This window comes from Python bivittatus, unplaced genomic scaffold (genome assembly GCF_059951505.1).
Source record: "Python bivittatus isolate LINGU-HERP-01145 unplaced genomic scaffold, Pbiv_v1 ctg000020_np1212, whole genome shotgun sequence".
NCBI lineage: Eukaryota > Metazoa > Chordata > Lepidosauria > Squamata > Pythonidae > Python > Python bivittatus.
Genome location: NW_028277030.1, coordinates 66,559,989 through 66,583,718, shown reverse-complemented (window position 1 = coordinate 66,583,718; position 23,730 = coordinate 66,559,989). Strand labels below are relative to the sequence as shown.

Below are 23,730 nucleotides of genomic sequence, written 5' to 3'. Positions count from 1 at the left end.
GCATATATAATTTAAAAAGTAAGGTTGTGAAAGTCATTTCATGCCAAGTTGGACAGAATCTACGATTTCCTCCTCCTTGATGATTAAACTATAAATTTTAATCCAAGACCCATATTGGGTAATTTGATATTTTATGCTAGACCCTACGTCAAAAAAAACTATTGCATTATTTTAAACTGTTCTGTTACTCCCTAACTACTTTAATACATGCATTTAGATACCGAAGATTATTTAAAACTGTTCACATTCAAGCACACACTCTTACTCTAGTTCAATGTCTCACACTGAAAGTACAGATATGTCATACTCTGGACAATGGCTTGTTAGCCACTCTGTGCCTGTAATCATGTACACTTGAGTGATACAATATAGCACCAAGACAATACTAAAAAGATTGGGAATGTATTGTATAGGCACAAACCTTGCATTAAGACAAAAACAGTCAAAGTCATATACAGTTATTAAATTTCAGTGGCATCTCTCATAAGTTTCAGGGGTTATTTGCATTGGAACAGATAGGTGCTTGTGATCTTATACGTTGTTGCGTTCAGATATTTGCCTGAGAAATTTAATGTACAGTGTTTGCTAACAACTAGTTCAAACACTATATAGCAGCAAAGTAGTTATTTTAAAAAGTCTAGCATGTTATCAACTACATCCAACCCTCTAATCAGTGCTCAAAGGTCAGAAAAATGGTACATTTTAGAGCAGGCTTCTCTCAACTTGTAGTGCTTTCAGCCCTCAGCCGTTCCATCAGCTGCTCAGCCTGTTTAAGAGGAAATGCACATGGCTTATTAGTACCTTCCAGAAATTATACTGTATCATTTTGAAGGCCATAAGATTGTTCCAAAACACATTTACAAAACAGAAAATCCATTGGGGCAACCAGGAATGGACTAATTCATATAATTAAGCAGAATTCACTGGGCTTAATCCAGATTCCTACACAATGGATGAAGGAACATTCATGTACAAGCAGACATTTTAGGGCAGGGGCCACCAACCCTTTTCAGGCCTTGCTGCTTCTCTTCCCTAGTCATGGGATCCTTATGAGATTGCTGAATCTCTTGGAATTTCAGACAAAAGCATAAGAGTTGGTGATCTTGCAAATTTTGCCTTTAAAAAACATTCAACCCTGGTATTTTTCAAGAGTCCATTTTTGGAGAATGTATTCACATGTATTACATTATTAATCTTGCTAAAGGAAATCAGGTTACAGACTTACCACATTATCACCAAATGTTCTCTGAAAGAACTTGCAAGAATTAATTGAAATTAGGAACTTGTTTCAATTTCTAGGGTAGATGAGAAATAGTGTGGACTCCAAACAAATGAAAGGGTTAAAAGCAGAATTTAGTTCTGCTACTGGAAGCACTCAGTGCTGATTTCTGCTGCCCTGACTATCAAAAGGATAGCTGATTACATTGTCCTCTCCATTGGCTAGAATCATTTCCTGTGCTCTTCTAGAAAGTCATCCTATATAGAGAAGATTCTTAAAGACACAGAGGAGCACTTGTGGGATTGGGAAATGGCACATTTTCCCTAATTCACAGATGAAAATTTTCTACTGAATCAAAAGTTTTTTGCAAGTGAAATTTGCTCTTTTGTTTGATGGAAACACGTATGGATTTAAAAGAACATGTTTCTTCCTTCACATTTTTAGGGTAATTTATTTTTCTGAATGACCTTTCTTCAGTAAGAACCACAGATAGCTAATGCTGATCAAGTTCAATGTTGGTACATTTTAGAACTGCATTTTGTGGAATGCTGATATGCTGTGACAGTGTTTTGTTCGCTTTAAATTTTACATTTGAGAACCTTATTTATTTCGAAAAATTTAACTTTTCTAAAGCAAAAGGGCTATTTTGGATGCAATAACTCTTGATTTTTTTTCTTGACATTCATGCCTAGTGAGACTTTATTTTCCTTTCACTATTTCAGTTTTTAAACAAATTCTTCTAAGCTAAGTTATCATGTGTCTGATTTATTCCTCCAGCAATATCACAATAGTTTAGAGAAAATAATTTAGCATTTTGCTATACGAATTACCATTTTAGCCTTATACACTCCAAGTTAGTCGAATAGATTGCTCTCCATTACTGTCTGTTAGGTTACATTTTAGTATGCTGCATCAAACCAATTAAGATTTATTTTTTATGTAAAATCTGAGTCATTTGTTAATAATTCATATCTTTATTTCCTGCTGGGACTCTAACAGATATTTGGCTGGAATAGGATATTTAAATATGAATTAAGGGTATGAGATTGAGCACACTGGCTTAACCTCACAGAGTCAGGTGTATTCTGGCACTGCCTCAGTTACAATGAACAACAGGGTCTGAAAGAAGGATGGGGGTAATTTCAATCTCAAATTTAGTAAATCCTCAATTTAAAGGTCTTTGGCTGCAACAGACCATTTTTTTCTGGCCAGATTCCAACCCCCCCCCCCCATTTAATGGATTAGTGGCTGTTAAATCAAAGTTTTCTCCAAATGACTCCATTTATATCAAATACTTAATTACACAAATGTTGTAAATTGATGCAAATGACATAAATTCAGATTTAGCAGACATCCCCTCCCCAAACGCTCCATTAAATTAAGATTTTACTGTATAAACCTTTTTCAGAGTTGGCTGCTTAACATGAGAAAACTGGGGGGAATGAGGCAGAGCCAGCATGCATAGGCCATGCATCTCTTACATACTGTACATCTGTCTTGTTAAAGAAAAACACCTAAACAAATGGTGGATTAAATGTAGGTTGCAACTTTATCCGTGGTTACCTGGACTTAATTTTGAATCGCTGTGGTTAAAAATATGCTAGTAAAATATAAGCAATTATCAAATAGCCATTGATAAACTGATGGGGATACTTTAGATGTAATTCAATGGGAAGTACTAAGTCAAATGGAATTATAATTAGCAGAGCTCTACAGTGTTTGGAATTGAAGGGGGAAAGGTGCTTCCTACTGCATATGCTGCATTTGTCAGCAGCTCTTTTCTAGAATCGGGCTGCAATTGTGGACAGTAGTCATATTATCTCAGGAAAAGACACGGCTGCTTTAAAGATAGAGGCTACATGAACACTGCACATTTCAAAATACATTTTCCCCTTCAAAACAATGCACAACCCTAGTAATTAGGTACAAGAATAAGATAAATTTACAATATTCTTCAGGAGCACAAATCTGGAATAGCATAGGTGTACTGGGTTCATAAAGGATGACAATTCAGTTCCAGTGAGAACTGTAAATGAAATATTTCATGTAGCATTATCTTCAAGTATCCATTAATGAACAGTGTGTGTGTGTGTGGGGGGGGGGGATCGCAGATTTATCATGAAACGGTTTGACAGCTTTTTCTAACAGCAGCAGTAAAAGTCATTAAATTAATAGTGAAATACTTACTGTGATAAACCAGTAGGAATTGATTCGGTATATCATTCGGGACAAGAATCCCAATTGACTAGCTGGAGCCAGGACATGAAGGTGCAAGTGAGATATAGAGCAGAATGGAGGCCAGTGAAAGCCCATCCTGGAAAAACAGAAGCGGCAGCAACAATTCAGATGCATAAAACAAGGGTCCAGGATCCTATGATCGAGGCACACTGATCCATAAAGATCTGAACCTTTGCAGCACTTGACAGCTTCACTAGGAAATTCTATTCAGTCACTCATGTTTTTCACAAGGGCTAAATTATTTACCCTGTTCCATGCAACAAACTAGCTCTTTCCAAATTTTTTGTAGTCTACAGCACTTTACAGAAATTACTCATAGTAATATTTGCTGCAATTTCTTTTCATTTGGACTTGCACAGGAAAGCTGGTGTTTGCTTTTGCTGACCAAAGATCAGTGAAGACAAGACTTACAGTTTAGCAAGAACAGTCAGGGCACCATGATGCATATCTGTTTTGGCAAGCAGAAAGAGCATCCTTTATCCAACTCCTCCATTAGTTTCCATAGTGGATACAGAAGGGGGATCATGAGGTAAGTTGCTTCTCTTGTACCTCATGAGTTGCCATGGCTACCTGGCAGATACTTAAACACAAATCTGTAAAGGAGTTGGCTTCTTAGTGCACTTGACTTCTGATACTCAATTAGTGCTAGTTTTTCTTATAAAATGTTTTCAATGATGCTTTCAAGCAAGGCCTTTGAAAGCATCTGAAGATGTAAAACATTTGCCTTCTGGAGACTGGATTATCATGAGGCATGTCTGTGTACTCTCCTAATACCAAATTCAATGGAGCTCCAATAGTAGTTCCTATAATGCAATCATACAGCCTTGCTATTTATGTAATAGCATAGTAATGAGCTATATTACATTTTTTCTTTCTTTCTGGAAATGTACCTTATATCATCCAAGTCAGTGCACTTACTCCGCTGAAGAATAGCTTTTCCAGCTGCCATCATTCTTTCCACTGTCAAAATGGATCAGAGAGAAAAGAAGAGGGAGGAAAATCAGATTTCTGAAGTTCAGCAACTCAGTGCTAAAGATTTGTATTTCTAAATCCTGTTTAACTTCCCTGAGATTTATTCTTAAATAAACCCGCCTTAGATTCTGAGGACACCTAAAATAATGGATCTGTGCTTTTAACGTGTCGCAAATTATTTTGTTTATATGTGTATTTGTACCCAAGTACACATTAATCAACCTTCATTAAAAGGATTCTTGAGAAGTTTGTAAAAGTTTAAATAAAACTATTCATGCAAATACGTATCTATTATGAAAAGAAATAAGAGAATCCTGAAATCCAATTAAGCAGAATAAAAGCAAGTTAAAATTTGAAAGAAAGTGTATCTTTAACTAGGTGTGGAAAAAATGCAGGGGCAACATTAATATATCCTTGGGGTAAGGGTGGGAAGCATGCTTAAATGTGGGTACCCACAAAAAAGACCCCATACTTTAAAAAGCTTATGTGTACCCAGATACTACTCAACATGATGTGATTTACTAATGTGTGTGAGCCCAGCCAGACTCTACAGAGGAGGTGCACATATGGTGGCTCACAACAAACTCCACTGGTGTCAACTAGGCTTTTTGTCCCATCTGACTTTATATTATCAGAGAGTCTTTTAATTTAAAAACTGAGTAGAAAGATAGCATTCTGCAAAGTACTTGCCTTTAGCACTATACTTATTTACATGGATGCTTTTGGGCCTCACAACAGTCCTATTGATACGGTGGAGAATATTTAGAAGAATCATTTTAGCTCCTAATAAATGAATATTTTGTGATTTGCCATGCTCCTCATTGCAGCAATTCTATGAGTGAAGCTACCTTATGCTCCCATCAGTCCAAATGTGTCTCTAGCTCCAAAAGGGTTCTCCTCAATCCCTAAAAATTAAATACTTGCAACCACACCACCCACTGGGTGTGTGTGTGTGTCTTGGTTAGCAATTATAAGGGGACGATTGTTAATACTTGGGAAAACATTCAACTCTGAATTCTCCTGATACTGGTATCTAATCTTGCCCTTAACCCACTCATAAATGTACAGAGCTTTAAACCAATAATATCAGTTTTAGATTGGTTATGTACCATCAAGTCAGTGTTGATTCTTAGCTACCACATAGATTGTGCCCTTTCTCTGTGCCAATATTAAGAGAGGCAACTCTCCACTTACCTAATGATATATGCTCACTCTTAAGAGTCTTGCAATTTCCAATGTGGTTCTTTGGTACCACTAAATAATGATGAGGAGCTCCTGGTCTGATATCTCGGAAGCATACCAAATCTTCATGCTAATGGAATATTTGAAAAAGAATGTGTTATTGAAATTGCCCTACTGACAAACCGCGAGCCATGAAAGAAACAGCTTTGTTGGCAGCTACTGGAGATATCATTCCTCATGAGAAGATGCAGATGTCGATCCAGTATATACTTTCCCATTTGCAATATTCATGAAATATTTTTCCTTAAATTGGTTCTCAAGTGAACAGACAGCTAGGGTTTTAGCATAGCATTGGCACTCCCATTTGGATAGAACTATTTTTTTAGATTAAAGTATATCAACAGCACAGCAACAACTGACAACATCTGAAGGCTTATAACAGAAGAGAATATCTGTAGCTTAGAGTTGAACTGAATTACCCAACTAGGTAACATCATCAGTGCGAGTGAGTGCAGGGTTTGCTGCCGGTTTATATGCAGTAGCTTGCCCTGCCAGTTTTGGTGGGGGTGTAATTTCCTCCTTGCAAGGAATTGATTATTTTACCTAGTTGGGTAATGAGATGACTGCAAGCAAACGAGTTCAGAGAGCACCAAAAGCTCCATTAAAGGCTTATATTTTGAGCTGCATCATGACATGTTTCAACAGCATCAGCAAGTCTGACTTGTTCATTAATATTCATTCACCCTAGCTCAACAGACAGGCAAAAGAGGTAGAAGTCAAAATGATTGACAGATGGCTGCATTAAGAAATGTAAGGAAACGAGGACAACACATTCCTAAGTTGCAAGTCAGCTGATGTGAAAAAACAGGAAGAAATGACAAGACAGTCAGAAGCAGAAATTTGTTAGCACAAATGAATCATGTTTTCATGCCTAAATTTCACCTCTTTGAGGATATTAGCTACCATATACCAGATATTGTGTGAAACTGTAATATAAAAAGCACTAACATTATTCAATGCTATTAATCTCTGTCTCTGTCCCTATATATATATATATATATATATATATATATATACACACACACACACATATATACACATATGTATATACTGTGGTGGTGAAATGTAAAATCCACAACTGGTTCTGGGCTACTGTTGAAAACTGAAAGATGCTGGGTGCTTCCAAATTAGGCTTTTATTGTGTAATCATCCTGCTCCTTTGTGAAACTTTGTTGGGATTCAAACAACAGCATCTTTATAAACCTCCTAAATTCACTCCTAAATTCACTCTGTCAATCATTTTGACTTCTACCTCTTTTACCTGTCTGTTGAGCTAGGATGAATGAATATTAATGGGCTAGTTAATTTCTCAGCTCAACCTACTTTACTTGATAGTCATGTGGGAAGACATTGGAAGAGGAAGTGGTATATACATTGTCATGAGCTCCTGGAGGAAAGGCAGATTATAAATTTAGTAAAGAATTAAATACATGAATGTTTTTCCATCACTCCTTTCATTTTTGTTCTATGGAGAGATGCTAAGGAGAGAAAAATGAAATGGTTGCATTTTTTTAAAAAATGGTGGTATTCTAGAAACTCTCCAACTGGTACTCCTCTAGTCTTATTTACTCTTATATGGGAATAAACCTTACTGAACACAGGTGAATGATGTAGTGAGTAGGATATACAGGTCTGCATTGTAGAATTCCATTCACTAAGAAAATAATCTCTGATGACATTAAAAGGGGTCAAATTTGCACATGCATTAGAGTGGTGATTTATCAGCCACAAGAGTTCAATGAAATCTCAGTTTAAAAGTAGCTGCTAGGAATGTGGCAGGTCTAATTATAAGTAACATCTGAAAATCTGTCATGCTCTCTGCTCTACCTGACTGTCTATAGAAGTACTTTTTATTCTTTCCAACCCAAAAAAACACTGAAAAAGTAAAGTATGTAAAGAAGCTCAGAATTTTGTCTATCACCAGGATAACTCTCTGAAAACAAAACAGAATACGACCAAATGTAGTGTGATGGGAAAAGCCAACAACAGCAAAAATCAAGTTCATAAATGGGTCAGATCTGGCCACGGGTTGCAGATAAAACAATATGAGCATCCATGAGGATACCAGGAATTGAGCTTGACTGGAGAAGAGAATACCATCCACTATCTTCTATTCTAGAAACCCTAAGCCTCACCCCTACAAGATGCTTTGCTCGGACATCTGCCCACTTGCTGGGGAAAGAAAGACAATGGGGTAAGTCATAGTAGAGAGAAACTTCGCAGCAGGGAGCAGCCTTAAGAGTTTTACCTTCTGGAAAATGAATGTTTTTTGACTGGCCATGCCTATATATGTCACTGGTACTCTCACAAAATAATTATCATTGATCATTATGATAATGATCATTGATATGACATACTATCAAATAAGTACCCCTCTGCCCAAAAAAGTGTTTACCTCTGGAGCAAGTGTGTGTGCTTTCTATGACTAACCCTCTAACTGCTGCACTACCCAGCTAGAGAGAGCAGGCAGGCAGGCAAAGCAGAACACTGAAAGATCCCAACTGAATCAGGCCACTGGCCTGTCTGGTCTAATATCCTGTGTCCCAGAGTAATCTGGAGGATCCATTTGGGAAGCTCACAAATGCATCGGCTGGAAGGCAGCGACCCGACCCTTTCTGCTGCTGTTTCTCGCCAACTAGGATTCAAGGCATGCTGCCTACGGATCAGGAAATAGCGAACAGGCATGAGTGTAGTGGCCACTGACAGTCTGATCCTCCCTAGTCCCTTTTAAAACCATCCAACCTAGCCGCCAATGCCACAACTGCAGGCAGCGAATTCCAGCTTAACTAAGCTCAAGACTGCCCAATTTCCCATCGCGGGATCCAGCCCAGGAGGCGAGGCCAGAGGCACCCATTGTCTTATCTCCTGCAAAGAGAGGAGTTTTCCACCGGGGGGCTACTGCAAAGAGATGGGTTTTCCAGCGGTCTCCTAATGGGGGAGGGCGGCTCTCACTCTCCTGCCTTTTTCCAGCCTCTGTTGCAAGAGGGAGATCAGGATGCCCTATTCGGCTGCTCCTTCTGGGTGGGGTTTTGCCTTCCAAAGAGAGCCGGCGACATTAAGCGCCCCCTCAGCGCCCCTCCTTAGCCCAAGGTGACCTTTCGGCACCATGCAGTCAAAAGGGAGCCGATCCCCAAAGCCACTCGTCCTGTGAACACCGAGGAGAGATACGGGTTGGGGTCATGCGCCTCGCTCCAGCCGGGCAAAGCGGCCTCGTGCCGCCCCCTCGGAGGGCTGGGCTGGTTCTCCTCACCTCGCAGGGCAGCAGCTCAGTGCCCGTCTCCTCCCCGTGAGTGATTCGGCAGAAAATGCACTTGCTGTCGTAGCCGCCGTCCTCCTCCCCCGCCGCGCCAGCTATCGGCGTCGCAGCGGGAGACGAGCCCGAGCTCCCTCCTTGCTCGCCGGCCATCGGGGCCCTTATTTCGGGCAGACCTCCCGCTCGGTCAGCGGCCGAGGAAGGGGGAGGGCCCGGCAGCGCCCGCCGCCGGTCAGCGGCCCAGCCAGCTCCCCGCCTCCGCCCTTCCTCATCGCGCTAAGCTCGCCAGCCTATGGAGTGAAGGCAAAGAGGCGGCCCCTCGAGGCGGCCTTTGATTGGACCGGGAATCAGGTAGCCAGGCGGCGGTCGAAAATCACGCTTCGCTCGGTTCGGGAAAAGACTCGGGCGGCTCGCTTTACTTAATGGAACTACTCAAAAAGAGCCCCCCAGTCTAATTTCTTGCCACGTCCATTGGAGTTCGGCGAGGAAGGAAGGTGCGTGCAGGATTTCATCTTCATTCTCAAATGGGCGGGAACAGTCCACCATTCTTCTGCAGCCAACTTCCTGGCCTCGATTTATATTTTGCTACCCGGTGCAGCCGCTGCAAAAGCGATCAAGCACCTCGAGGAGCACCGTGACGACGCTCATGGCGTTTTATTTTCATTGCGCTAACGCTTCCCGCAGCTGATGCAAGGGGCTCTGATCCACGAATGCTTATGCCTGGATTAGTAAACATTCCAGGATTCGGATTTGCGAGGTTAATCTATTTAAACGTATCGAACAATATGAGGAGAGTAAAAAGCTGGAGAAGCAATTCCGGGAATCGCTTGTCTTCATTTGCGATTTACAGAAATAGCTGAATACTGTAACCTTGCGATCCGAGTTTTATTGCGTCCTCCCGCTTGCATTCTCTCCAGTCCAAGATTTAAATGGACTTTTCCCACTTTTGCTTTGAGGAGGTAAGAATAGAGCGTCTCGGTATGTGACCATGTTAGCCTTGATCATCATTGGTAAATATCTACATTCAGGTGACTTTGACATGAGAGAAGTGGCTTTATGTTGGGAAATACATGACATGTTCTTAGCTTATTTATCAGCCAGTCAGCACCCTCAACCACTCATTATAACAGGCAGACCAAGATTTAGTCAGCCACCTAGAACACCAAGGACAGTCAAGGAAAGAGATAGCTATAGCTTGTAAGATCCTAAACAGTGCATAGGTGTATCTCCAGATCCACTAAAACTAACCTTGATGTAATTCATATGCTACATACACAAAGACCCTGTGTTGATAAGGCCACCTTACTATCCATCCCAATGTCAAACCCAAGTCACATTCACCTACACACAGCTTGGCAATCTCACACAGGAGCAGTGCCAGACTTGTCCTGCCAGATGGAAGCCACACAAGCAGCAGGAAGCCTCGCTGATCAATTGCTGTAACCTAGTCACAAATGCCACAGCACAAAGGATCCCCTGGATCCCCAGAAGCCTAAGCTCAACATCACTGCACCACTGATGAACAGTCAATAAGTCATGGAAAGAACTTATTCCACCCTCAACTCACACATTCCTTGCAGCTTACATCCACAAAGCACACCCTCAATCCATGTCTTAGAAAAAATAAGACAGAATGCAGGACTTCGTGGAAATTTTTAAATATGTAGGAAAGGAGAAAAAAAGTTCAAGGTAATACACAGGAATGCTTAATTCCTTTATTTGAAAATGTTGCGGTAGCACTGCATTACATATATTCAATATCCACAGTTTTTGAAGGATCATAGAATTTTGATAGGACAACACTGTTTGGAATATATAACACATGTTTCTGACAGCTATAATGAATAAATTGCAGATAAGAGGACCAAGATATTTCAGATATCAAAAATCTTTTGCTTGAAATTTGCAAATGTCCCATCTTTTAGCAGAACCATATTTCAGAGACCCCAAAGTGTTTCAATGTGTCAGGTAATTGCAGCTCATTGTTACAGTCGTGATCTATCAGAGTAGCACGGATAGTCAGAATACCTCTTGGAAAAAAATGCAAAAAGCTAATGTCCCAGGTCTTAGCAAGATTATTACTTCTGTGCTGGAATTAAGTTTGTACAGTACATGTGATATATATATTTTACTTTGCTTTATGTACATGCTGCAGCAAGCTTCAGTTACCAGCATATTTCCCATTGCAACTACATACTCCAAAACAGATGTGTGTTCACCCTATGTGATTGTATACACAAAGTTTTCTAAACACTTCACTGTATCATGTAGTTACTTACATGATAAACTTAAGATTCAATTGCTAAATTCCCTTTTATTTCTGCACATAAAAGATAATTGGAAAGTACAATTAATTTTTGCAGTCTAACCAGTCCATATGAAGTGAAAGAATGAAAACACAATTTCATCAACATTAGACTGATTCTAACATATTTATGTTTACTCATGATTATTCTCATGTTAGCTGAAAACAGTGTCATCATGAATGGGACACATTGCTGAAAAGCACCAAGCTTATATAACTAGCTTACAGACTAGGTGGATTTTGCACAGATGCTTAGCATGGCAGATGAAGAGTAGGATCAACATTTGCACAGAAGTACACCTTAAAAATTCTCTACTCTATGTCAACTTAATTTGATTTTTTTTAAAGAAATGTCAAGGGCCCAAATATTTTGATAGAAACTTTAGGAATAGAGTTTATCACAGAAGCACAAAACAGAAACACTTTTTGGCTTAAATTAACTTGTAGTCCTATTCTTACCAAATGGACAAATATCCTCAACTACATCTCTCACTAAATCTTTGGCTACATGTAAATGTTGTTCAAACAGTTGTGTTTTTTTTTAACCAGAAAGAAATATAATTATTTTGCTAAAAAAGCAAAAATCAACACTTGGTTGAAAATCTTATTCAGGTAATCCAACTTTTTATTAAAAAAAAAAAAAAGGGCTACAGGTATTTGACATGATGCTTATCTTTTTTTCTAGCAAAGGTTTAAAGTAATTTATAGGGAATTTCTTAAAAGTCCATTTTCTGCTTCAAACTACATGGCTTATCTTTCCAAAGGCATTTCTACCTTGATAACCAATTAAAAACAGGATCCCCCTCTGAATATATCATCCAACTGAACAAATAATAAAGGGCACTAGCTATGCACCTGGCTGAAATAATTCAGAATAATGTGTTCTGTCAAAAAACAAGATCCCAAAACTAATTGGAACAAATGACTAAGATGTTTTTACAAAATTAAAAAACAAAATATAAAAACTCTTAAGAAATCAAATTATTTTTCACCACTGTTTAAGATATTACTTCAAATGATAAATCTTTCTAGGAAATTCTGACATTTGAAATATTAAAAGGAAAACAGACTTAGTAATACACTTTACAAATAATAAATATACTTAAAAAAATCTCTAAGTGCTGTATACATAATTACTACTTTGTCAAGTAAACTACCACTTTAGGCTGTAGGATTTGGTAATGCAACTATTCCCTCTTTTTGGCTTTCACTTTCACTGAATAAAAATACGCAGAGAATGTACTATTACTATACAGCTCTATGTTTTTCCACAGTATTCTTTCACAATTACAAAAAAATGATACTGCTTTAAACAAGCTTATATACACGCACACACACACACATACATCACAATTGTCTTCCATAAACATCTTGCATTCATATTGCAGAAATGGTGGCAGGACAAAAATAAGATATTGACTAAGTTGCCTTTTTCTTTTCTTTTAATATAAACCAGTCTTTCCCATTTTTGCCTTAAAATCTTGTGTAACCATGGAACAGCTTGTCTTCCAGGGCTATTCTACTGCAAAGCAATTACATTCCCATTTTCAATATCCACTGAGTGCTCAGGAAACCAAAGTCCATTTGTTTAAGGCAACAAGAACATCATTCAAAAGTCCATACTTCCACATCCTGTACAACAAAGTCTTCTTTTTTGGAAAGGATATCATTGTTGAATGTGTTGCAAGAGTTGCTCCGACCATGATATAAATCAGCATCCAACCATAAACCAAACTTGCCACTGCAAAGAAAAGAAAATTATCTAGAAAGATGTGTTTGTTCAGTTGTAAGCAAAATTTTTTGAAAATGAAACAAAATGTTTGTTGGGGTTTTTTTGCATTTTAGTATTCCATTTATTTCAGTAGGAAGACCAAATAAACACTTAACTTCTTCAAGTGAAATAAATACAACTTAATACAATTGGATGAATTCTGCTGTTAATTTATAACCAGAAACAAGTATTCCCTGATAGCAATCATTGTTTTAAAAAAGGAAGACTATGTAAATTTTAAAATATTGTTCTATATTTAAATATACGGAACCATACCAATGCTGCACAGGTTTCTAATGTCAACAGAATGAGGCAAGCACATTTGATTCTTTTATTTAATGGTCTGGACTTTTAATCAAAAGAACAGTTTCTTTATCCATAGTGCATTTACATGTCCATGAAAACCAGGAACTACAGGTAGTCCTTACTTAACAACCATACATTCAGTGGCCATTCAAAGTTATGGCAGAGCTGAACGAATCGTACTTGTCCGTTCCCCAAAGTTACAGCTGTTGCAGCACCCCTGTAGTCATGGGATCAAAATTCGGGCACTCGGCAGCCTACCCGCAGTTATGACTGCAGGGGTGCTTCAACTCCCCCCCCACCTATCTCCCCCATCTCTGCTCTTTTGCCTGCCTTGCACAGCGGCATTCCTCGGAAGTGGTGGTGGTTCTGGGGCTGAAGTAGAGGCTCCGGGGCCATCAGTAGTCTTAGCTAGCGCCACCATCCCCAGGCCTCTACTTTAGCCCCAGTGCTGCTGCCAAGGAATGTCACTTCAAGCCCCACACTGCAGCCAGCCACCACAGCGCAAAGCCCCAGCCACCCCTGCTGCCCTGCACTCCACAGGTCTTACTGCCCTAGGTTGACCTTCGTTGTCTTCCTTCCCTCTCATGATGCTTCAGAAGGCCTCAGCTTTCCGAAGCTTCATGAGAACAGCGCATGCAGCCTCAGGAAGAAGGCCTGGTATGGCCAGCAGCTGCCTCGCACAGGGCCAGGTCGGGTGTACCTCAGCAGCAGCGGGAAGAAGAAAGTGAAGGTCAGCTGGGCGTGGCAGGGCCTGCAGATGCAGGGTGGTGGGAGTGGCTGGGGCTTTGTGCTATGGTGCTGGGGTGGCTGGCCACAACATAGGGCTTGAGGCAACACTCCTCAGTGGCAGTGGTGGCGACGCTGGGGCTGAAGTAGAAGCCCAGGGGGGGGATGGCCACCTGAGATTGCTGAAGGCCCCATACCTCTAGTTCAGTCCCAGCACCACCGCTGAGGAGTATCCCTATGCACAGCGGCCAAAAGGGCAGAGATAGGGGAGAGATAGCCAGGTGGGGGGGAGTTCCAGAGGAGGTAGTCCCTTACCTTACCAAGGCTCAGGGCTGGGAGGGACCAAGCCAGGAATGGCTTGGAACAGGGTGAGTCCTTGTCTAATGACTGATGGAATTCAGTTAACAATGGTGACTGCTGGGATTGCCATCGCTAAACGTGACATCATGCTTTACGACATCACTTAGCAATGGAAATTCCTGCCCCAATTACCACTGTTAACCAAGGACTACCTGTCTGCACCCAATCAAAGCTTTACTCATTGTGGTGGTTCTAGAGAGTTAAAAGAAAAACCTTTTTTGAAGCATGGTAGGCTGGAAGCACACAGTTCTCATCAGTACTTTCAGAAATGTAAATAACTTACTCTCCACCACCAAGTTCTAAAGAAGTAACATCTCCATTGATAAAATAGGTGTTTTCTCCACTCCACATAAAAACCTATGAGAAATAAGGCATTAATATTAATAAGAAAGATACTATCATGCTAGCAAAGCTATATGCACATTGTCTTATTAGCAACTTGTTAGGAGGAACAAAAGATATATACTGGTAAAATAGAAAGCTACACATATTCCTTACACATACAAATTCCTACACATATTACGATCACTAGTTCAGTGACCAAAGTTACGACAGCACTGAACAAGTGGTACTTATAACTGGTCTTCAAAGTTCCAGCCATCGCAGCACCTCTGCAGTCACATGATCACAATTCGAGTGCTTGGCAACTGGCTTGCACTTACAACAGTTGCAGCATCCTGCAGTCACATGATCGCCATTTGCAACCTTCCCTGCTGGCTTCCCACAAGCAAAGTCAATAGGGAAGCAGGTAAGGAAGATTGCAAGTCGCTCCCACCACTTTATCTCCAGAGGAGCCTGCAATGGAGTATGAGATCCCAAGGATCGCATACTCCATAGCACTCCCCTGCCCGCCCGCACTCCTTAAAACATGCCCATATTACCCCCCTGCCTCTGCTCTGTAGCATGTGCCCACCTGTAGACATGCTGCAAAGCAGAAAATATTTATTTAGAAAGAAATATATTTGAGCCCACAAAGGTTCATCTCAAAAGCTACTTCATGTTTTGATAAATAATTCATGGCAGTCATTTTGTGAACAGGCAAAATGTGATAGCTATTTTTTGAATGCCTCTCATCATGCACTATCATATGTGACTCCAATTCAAAAGTTTGACTACTGAATTATCCCATCACTCATAGCTCACAAACTAGTATCATTGCATTCAAAGAGCATGCTAAACCAAAAATAAAAAAATAAAAATAAAAATCAAAGGCTTAGCACAATATATGAATGACATTGTTCTCCATATAAAAGTTTTAAATTATATCCAGAAACATACCTTGAAAATAGGATTGAATGTGTACAGAAACGTTTCTCCAGTACCATAATAGTGGTCACTAAGTCTGAAAGCATGAGTTGCATATGCCCCAAATATCTGTCAAAATAATATGTAAAACAGATATAATTTTAATGTTGAGATAAAAACATATTTATGGCCAATGTACTAAGTGTACAAATGAAAATTATTCTGTATGTAACATGACTACAGTTTATAAGTAGAGATGGAGATATGAATACTGAATTATCGGGAAGCAAGATCATGTAATTCCTCAGCTTCATTTCTCCATATTCATACATAAAACAGGCCAAGTACATTAAAGAGCTTTTCATGCTACCTTGTGCATGAGGACTTGGAAACTTTTTAAGCTCCATCATTCCCAATGAGCATAGGAGTACGGTACCAGGTTGAAGAAGGCTATAGTAAAAGAAGCCTAAACCAATCTAAGTAATTTTTACAGTGAGAAACTACTCACTAGTTTTACATGTCATATTTTGAATTAAAAAAAAAATTAGGCTAATAGAAGATTGGATTAGATACTTTCTTATGTACAAATCTTCTAATCCAACCTTCTATTAGCCTATTTTTTTTTGATTCAAAATATGACACATGTAAAACTAGAGGGAAAAAGATGCACAGATACAAAAGAAAATTCTGGGGAAAGGGAAAGGGAGCTAACCTGATTGTCCATGTCTTTGATGACTAATAAAACTGGACTATCAAGAGAACTTGATTTACGATACAGAGTTTTCAAGCTGGTTCCATGTTCTTGTGTACTGTAGACAAGCTTCCATGGATATCCCTGCACTCGTGCTGGCAGGGACCGAGCAAGCTAGAAGAGAAAAGAAAATAACGTTTTTTTAAAAGGCAATATGTTCCTTTTCTCAGGTGTTATGAGTAAATTTGCTGTATTTACTCAACAATTGAAGAGGTCTGTCTTATATTCACTGATATGAAGTAACTGAAAAAAGAATGGGCAGAAAATGCTAACGACTGTAGATGTCACTGCTGAAAAGCATGGATGCCTCTGAAGATTAACAGTGCTGCTTGCCTAGCGAATTTAACCCATTTCAAATACTTCTGTTTTCTTTCTTCCCTGTCGTGCTAGCCCTTTCTCTGGTTTCATTCCTGTGTGGTTTTGTTCCCTGCCATTTCTCTTTCTTGCCTTTCCCTTCTCTTCCCGGGGAGCCACTCATCCCATCTCACTCATGTTTTCTTATTTTTTGCTATTTGTGCTGGGAAAAGAAAAATGTTTCTGTAGACGAGATCAGTTGGTACATACGTATGGGAGCAAATTGATTTTAGACTTTCTTTAGAGACAATTACCTTGTGTTTTTCTGCTCAATTTTAAGGGTGCCATTGGCAAATGTATATGCACACAGAAATATATGCAGGTACAAGTGAAAACATTTAACACATATAATGGGAAGCAGAAAATCTCCAACACCGATTTTAGTTAAAGTTGGCACATCTAGGTTGACAGCATTTGGAAACTGGGCATTGCATAGGATTTTTGTCTAAATTAATATATTTCTGCCTACTCTTTGTCTACTCTCATCTTTTTTTAAACATATTTTTATTAGATTTTAACAAACAATATCAAGTAACTACATTACATAAATTTTAACAAACAATATCAAAATACATTACATAAATTCAAGATACATATAGAGAAGAAAAAAAAAAGAAAATATAAAGAAAAATCTACTGCAATGAGGAGAGAGAGACAGGTACTGTACATATGACCATTTACGTATACCAGATTATAGCCTATTGTTAAGATAAACCATAAAATCCATTCAGATTTGATAGAATTGTGGTTTCTGCATCTGATGTCTCACTAATTTAACTTTGTGACTTTTTCTATTTTAGCAATTGAAGAGGCCTTGTTAATCCACAACTCAATTGTTGTATTATCTAGTTTTCCAATGTTGCACAATTCTTATTTTGGTTGCTAAAATTAAATAAATAAGTTATTTTTAAGCTTATGGTTTGGTCCTGTGAATAAATGTAGTAAGCCTAGCTCTGGGGAGCATTCAGTTATTTGATTAGTGATAGTATTTATCTCCCCAAAGATTTTACACCAAAAGGCTATAAATTTATCCCATGACCACAAATGAATGACCCCTTTTTTTTACAACCTCTCCAACATTTTGAAAGAATAATTTTGATACATATGTGCCAATCTAATAGGAGTTCAAGTGCCAACAATGTATAATCTTCCACTGCAGTTCTTGCACTGAAGCTGAAATGAATCCACCCGGTTTCCATAACTTCTGCCAATTTATCTCCTGTATGGGATTACCAATATCAGTATCCCAAGCTTCCTTTAAACCATATGGTGGATCTCCTACTTCTGATTGCAATAATAACCTATAATTTTTTTAAATTGTTCCTTTTGGTTGTTCTAAATAATGAAGTATTAAATTTTTGAAGTTGGTATAGGGCCATGTTGCTGAAGCTCTAATATTTCTATTACCCAAAAGAGATCTGAGTTGATAACCAAAAGAGCCACTGAGCTTATTCGTTGCTCAATCTGATCTTTATTGAAAGGTTCCCTATTACTTTAAAAATCTTTTAGTCTATAGAGATGATATTCTTTCAAAGATTTCATTTTAGCCAAACCATAATAATTATCCTGATCGATACATGTTATTAGAGGAGTTAAAGGGGAAATATACTTTATCAAAACTGTGTATTTACTCTTCCAAATTTGAAGCATTGTTCTAGTAAAAACATTTTCAATCTGTTTTATTCTAGAAAAATATTTTGGGTGAAAAAAAACATTGATTTATAAACTTAGCAGGCTCTAACACAGTCTCAATTTGAATCCATTATTTAGAAGAGTTTTCCATAATAAATGGAATCATGTGTCCTAACTGTGCTGCTTGATAATATATTAACATATAGGGCATACCCCAGCCTCCCTGTTATATAGGTCTATATAAAGTCCTTTTATTTACTCTCAGTTTTTGTGCATGAAAGCAGAAGCGTTTTTCTTTCTTTCTTTCTTTTTTGCCAATGTCTTAAACCCTGTTCTGGAATTACCACTGGGGGGCACTGAAATGAAAAGTTAAGCCGTGCAAGAGTTATATTGAATACTGAAATGTTTTGAAGTCCAGTTTTTCATTTCTTTCATCTCTTTCATGTTGGTACATAATTATTTGTAAAAATTTTATTAATATTTTTAATAATAGTGATACTCAAATATTTTAAAGATTTACAGTATATACTACTGGAATCCCTAGAGCTGTATAAATTTCCTTTTGAGTTTTTGGGAGTATATCAAAAAACATCAAATGTGATTTATGAAAATTAACTGATAGTCCTGACACCTCTACAAATTCCTCTAGCTCCTCCTTAATATAGCTACCTGAGTAAGAAGCATTTGAGAGAATCAAGATCATATCATCTGCAAATAAATTTAAAAGACACATCTTATCTCCCATTTTTATTCAGTTAATCTGATTATTGGATCTAAGTGCTATTGCCAGTGCTTCTATAGCTAGGTTGAATAGTAAAAGTGATAAAGGACAACCCTGCTTGGTACCTCTTAAAATCGTGAAGTGATCTGAATCATAAATGTTAAGTCTTATCTGGGCTTTAGTTGGTTCATAAATATGTTCAATTGTCTTACAAAAGCCTGCCTTTTGGTTATCAACTTTTGATCAACTAGATCAAAATTTTAATCTAATTAATATCTGTTTTAAAAATTGTATTTCCAGAGAATCAAAGGCTTTAAATATATCTAAAGAACATATGGCTAATGAAGATTTATTAATGTTACTAATTTGTATAATATTTAATAGTTTCCTGATAGCAGTAGATATATTTCAATTTGGAATAAAGCCAGTTTGGCCCATATGAATAATTTTACCTATAATCACTTTTAATCAGTTATCTAACAGTTTAGTATACAGTTTATAATCCATATTGAGAAGGGAGATGGGCCTATAAAATGCCAAATCCTGGGAATTTTTAACCAATTTAAGGTTAAAAATTATCTTAGATTGTTTCCAAGATTCTGGTAAAGATTCCCCCTGGTGTAAAGTATTACATAAAAATAGAAATTCAGGTATTAAGATCTCTTTAAATTCTTTATAAAATTCCCCTGATAATCCATCAGGGTCAGGAGATTTTCCATTTTGAATAGACTTCAGTTATTTCTGAACAATAGAGTTAAAGACTTCAGTAATTTCTGAAATAGAAAAGGGAGATTCCATAAATTGTATATCTTCTGGAGCCAATTATGGGAATGTTAATCTATTTAAATATTATTTTTTATTGGTGATGGATTATTTGAGGAATATAATTGTTGAAATGAAATTTGAATTGTTCACTTACACCTTTAGTTTTGGTCACAATTTGACCATTGCTATTTTTAATTGCATTAATACATTTTTTTCTCCTTAGCTTTTTTCAATTTGTTTGCCAATATTCTAGAATTGTTGTTATCATATTCAGAGTGTCTTTGCTTAGCAAAAATAAGCTGAGAGGTGTCTCCAAATCATCCAATTCTCTCCTTTTATTTACTATCTGTTTATAAATACTATCTAATCCAGTTCTGTTATAGTTTGCTAATAAATTGTTAATTTCTAAATAAAGCTTACTTGGCTTTTGTGCTGATAGTTTTTTAATCATGCTTATCTGGTTTATACACTCTCTTCTTAATAGTGCCTTCATAGCATCCCATCTTGTTCTTATTGATGTTTCATTTGTATGATTTTCTTGAAAAAAGTTTCTCAAAGTTTGAGTTAGCCTTTGTTTTGCTGCTACACTGTATAGTATTATAGGATTAAAATGCCAATTATAAGCAAATGGAATGATTTCTTCTAATTTGAGAGTAATAATCACTGGAGCATGATCTAAGTATTGGGACAATTTTAACTTGTTGCAAAAAATTTGAAAAAGTTTTAGATACCCATATATAGTCTATCCTAGAACACTATTTATGTCTACCTGAATAAAATGTATGTGCTTTTGTTGCAGGGTTCATAATTGTTCATGTATCTATGTTTAGGAACATAAATAGATGCTAAAGTTAATGTTTTATTATCAAATTCCCCTTCTATAAATATATATCTACCTTCCCTATCTTTCAAAATCTTTTGAACCTTGAAATTTATGCCAGCTTTGAAAAGAATAGCTACTCCCCTTGATTTATTAGATCCTTGGGCAAAAAATTGTCCATCAATATACCTATCATTCAACCTATTTGTTGTACATGAGGTTTAAATGATTTGACATAATTAACAATCCTTTTTCTCTTAATAGGATCTCCCAGATCTCTAATATTTAAAGAAATAATTTCACATTGTTCTCCCATTACCTACATTTTTTAAGAATGTCTCTAATTTCTCTATGCAGTTATCTCACACCCAGAAAATTATTGAAAGGTTATTGCTCACAAAACCTATCCAAAAGTTTCCTGATATTATAAAGAGCATGTACAACATTAGAATTATTTTCCCTGCATTCATACCCTCCTCTCATTCTCCCTCCCCCCGCTCCATCCCCCACACTGTACCATGGCTCCATATCCAACCTCCCTACTCTCCAATCCCACTTAGACCAATTGTGAAAAAATCACAGAGGATCCTTTAAGGATCCTCTTCACAGTCTGGGGGTGGTGGTGACCTACTGAGATTCCTTCTCCCCCACACCAGCCAATAAATTTCCAAATTTAATTACAATAGTTTCTTAGCCATAGTTTTACATACATTATTATTTCATTTAATTCTTTACTCTTATTTAACTCCCTTTTCCCCCTTCCTCTAAACTTAAAAATTCAAAAACAGTAATATAGTCAATATAATTTCTTTTACTCTGCAGCTCAATGCAGCATAAAAATAACTTTTCATCCTTGTGACATAAAAAAAATCAACTTGTAAGGGAATCCCCACTTGTGTTGAATCTCGTTCTGCAGAAGTTTTTCTGTCAGTGGTTTGAATTCCTTTCTTCGCTGCAATGTAGCTATGCTGATATCTTAGAAGAAGAATATTCTCTCACTGTCCCATTTAATCTCCTCCAGTTCATGTGACTTTCTTATAATTTTGTCTTTTATATTTGAATTTACAAATCTGACCAAAATGTCTCTAGATTTCTGTGTGTTCCTAGGAGAATAAACCTGGTGAGAATGTTCAATATCTGTTAAGTTAAAATCAGAGTTCAGGTTATTAATTTTAGAGATAAGTAGTCAGATTGGCTGTTCCAGTCTTCTCTGACACTCCTTTGATCCTTAAGTTATTTCTCCTGCTACAATCCTGTAAATCTACCAAATCAATCTTTATTTCAGCAATGATCTTTTGAGCCTTGCCTGTGTCTAAAGTATTGTTTGTAGCCACATCATAAGCTCTGCTGGCAACTTGAGCTAAATCTGTTATTTGCCGTGACATTTCCTTAAATTGTTTATTCATTTGCTCAGACATACCTGCCAAGTCTTTAATTACTCCCACAGCATGTTTATCCCATTCTGTCTTCAGTTTTTTTGTTTTATTAATTGTCCAATTACCTCCATATCAGATGTCTGTCTGTGTCTGTGGACAGAGCTTTTTTTTTTCATTGCTTCTTCATTGCTGGGAAGGGGTACTTCCTCAACCTCCTTCGGATCTTCCAATTAAGCTTTGATCCCCTTTCCTTTGCACAGAATCTCCTTCCTTAACATCCTTTAAATTATTTTACTATTTTGTAAGATAGTTAATGAGGTAAACTGGCTATATTAAAGAAAATAGCCAGATTGGGGGAAGAGCAGAGAACTCAGCACGCCATCCTTATCTGTGGCTAGCCACATACCCGTCTACTCTCACCTTAAATTCAGAGACAAATTACTTTTGGGCAAAGAAATTATATTGTTCATAATGAAACGTGAACTGTCTCACCCCAAGATTCACTTTTCTACAACAGAGCATCTATCTGATGTTGCAGTATAAAAAGCTAGATTTATTACTGATCACAAATTTACAGCGTTAGAGACAAAAGTGATGAGGATGAAAAAGCTAATGAGGAAAGCATTTTTCATCCTTGGATGTCCAAAGCAGCATAGAATGGACAGAGATCCATAAGCTGACTCCCCACAGTTAATAGCTAGCATTACTCTATTATATATAGGTAGTCCTCGTTTAGCAACCACAATTGGGACCAGCAACTCTGTCACTAAGTGAAGCAGTCATTAAGTGGGGAATCACATGACCACAACTTTCCAATTCAAAACTACAAAACTAATCAGTTTCATACCTTTGGCTTTTGTTTGCCTCCTAACCACTCCCCTTCCCTTTGGAATGCTCACCCTGGGGCTGGGATAATTAACAAGAAAAGAATTAATGTTTCTATTTACATTCATTGGAGAGGAAGGGATTACAAGAAAGTAAACAGGCACTCAATGGGGAATACACTGGGATGTTTGTGTAGTTCACTAGTGGCTACCAGCACATTGACTTTGTTGTGTATTCCCCATTGTGTGGCTGCTTACTCTCTTGTAATCCCTTTCTCTCCAATCTCTCCACTCTGCAAGGGGGGGGGGAGAACAACAACAGGTAAGGCACAGGACAACACATAGTGACTATAATGGTGCTCAAAAGATTGAGGGACAGCATCACCGTAACTTCGAATGGTCACTGAATGAGGCAGTTGGTAAGCGAGGACTACCTGTACAGTTTCCTTACTGGAGATAGAAAGTCCAATTCTTTTCATTTAAAGTGTGGCTCCAAGGGTTTGATTCTGCATTTTCAAACAAAAGGTAATCGTGAAATTTAGAAAAACTGGCTATCCCATTATTCTTGCAACAGAATTCCAGTCTCTGTTATTCAAAAGAGAGAGGAGCCTCAGTCTTATGCGGTGGAGTCTCAACAGGGCAGGAAAAACTGGAGGAATCTTAGGTGAGATAGGGCTACAGCAGTGACTAAAATTACAGAGATAGTTACGTCTCCTAAAATTAGTACAGAAGGCCTTGAAAATTTGGGCCAAGACACACAACATATAGAAAGCCCATTTCAAGATCAGACAATTCCTCTAGCTCCTGTACAGTGAGGCGCTGAGGGGAAGATGTGGCATATGGGTTTTTT

The 23,730-nt window shown here is 37.9% G+C and overlaps 2 protein-coding genes and 1 long non-coding RNA gene across 6 annotated transcripts in view; 1 reads left to right on the top strand and 2 right to left on the bottom strand.

Moving 5' to 3' along the window:
* Positions 1-130: 130 nt before the first annotated feature.
* Positions 131-9,195, bottom strand: HINT3 (histidine triad nucleotide binding protein 3). Its single transcript, XM_007432727.3, has 5 exons — positions 8,922-9,195; positions 5,624-5,741; positions 4,348-4,417; positions 3,407-3,533; positions 131-766 (listed from the first exon to the last, which is right to left on the bottom strand). Exons 1-5 carry the CDS (start codon positions 9,075-9,077, stop codon positions 719-721), a joined length of 519 nt encoding a protein of 172 aa, XP_007432789.1. The 5' UTR covers positions 9,078-9,195; the 3' UTR covers positions 131-718.
* Positions 9,196-9,341: 146 nt separating this feature from the next.
* The window catches only part of LOC148217079 (uncharacterized), a 73,703-nt gene continuing 59,314 nt past the window's right edge, over positions 9,342-23,730 (top strand). Inside the window, exon 1 of the long non-coding RNA XR_015796072.1 lies at positions 9,342-9,883. This is a non-coding gene — a long non-coding RNA (uncharacterized LOC148217079). The remainder of the gene's footprint in view (positions 9,884-23,730) is intronic.
* NCOA7 (nuclear receptor coactivator 7) overlaps positions 10,626-23,730 on the bottom strand; it is an 83,509-nt gene continuing 70,404 nt past the window's right edge. For all 4 annotated transcript variants that reach the window (XM_025169481.2, XM_088140406.1, XM_007432728.3 and 1 more), the window contains 4 exons: positions 16,350-16,502; positions 15,671-15,766; positions 14,676-14,749; positions 10,626-12,970 (listed from right to left, as the gene is read on the bottom strand). In XM_025169481.2, coding sequence (XP_025025249.1) covers positions 12,835-12,970; positions 14,676-14,749; positions 15,671-15,766; positions 16,350-16,502 — 459 coding nt within the window. In that variant the 3' untranslated portion in view covers positions 10,626-12,834. The remainder of the gene's footprint in view (positions 12,971-14,675; positions 14,750-15,670; positions 15,767-16,349; positions 16,503-23,730) is intronic.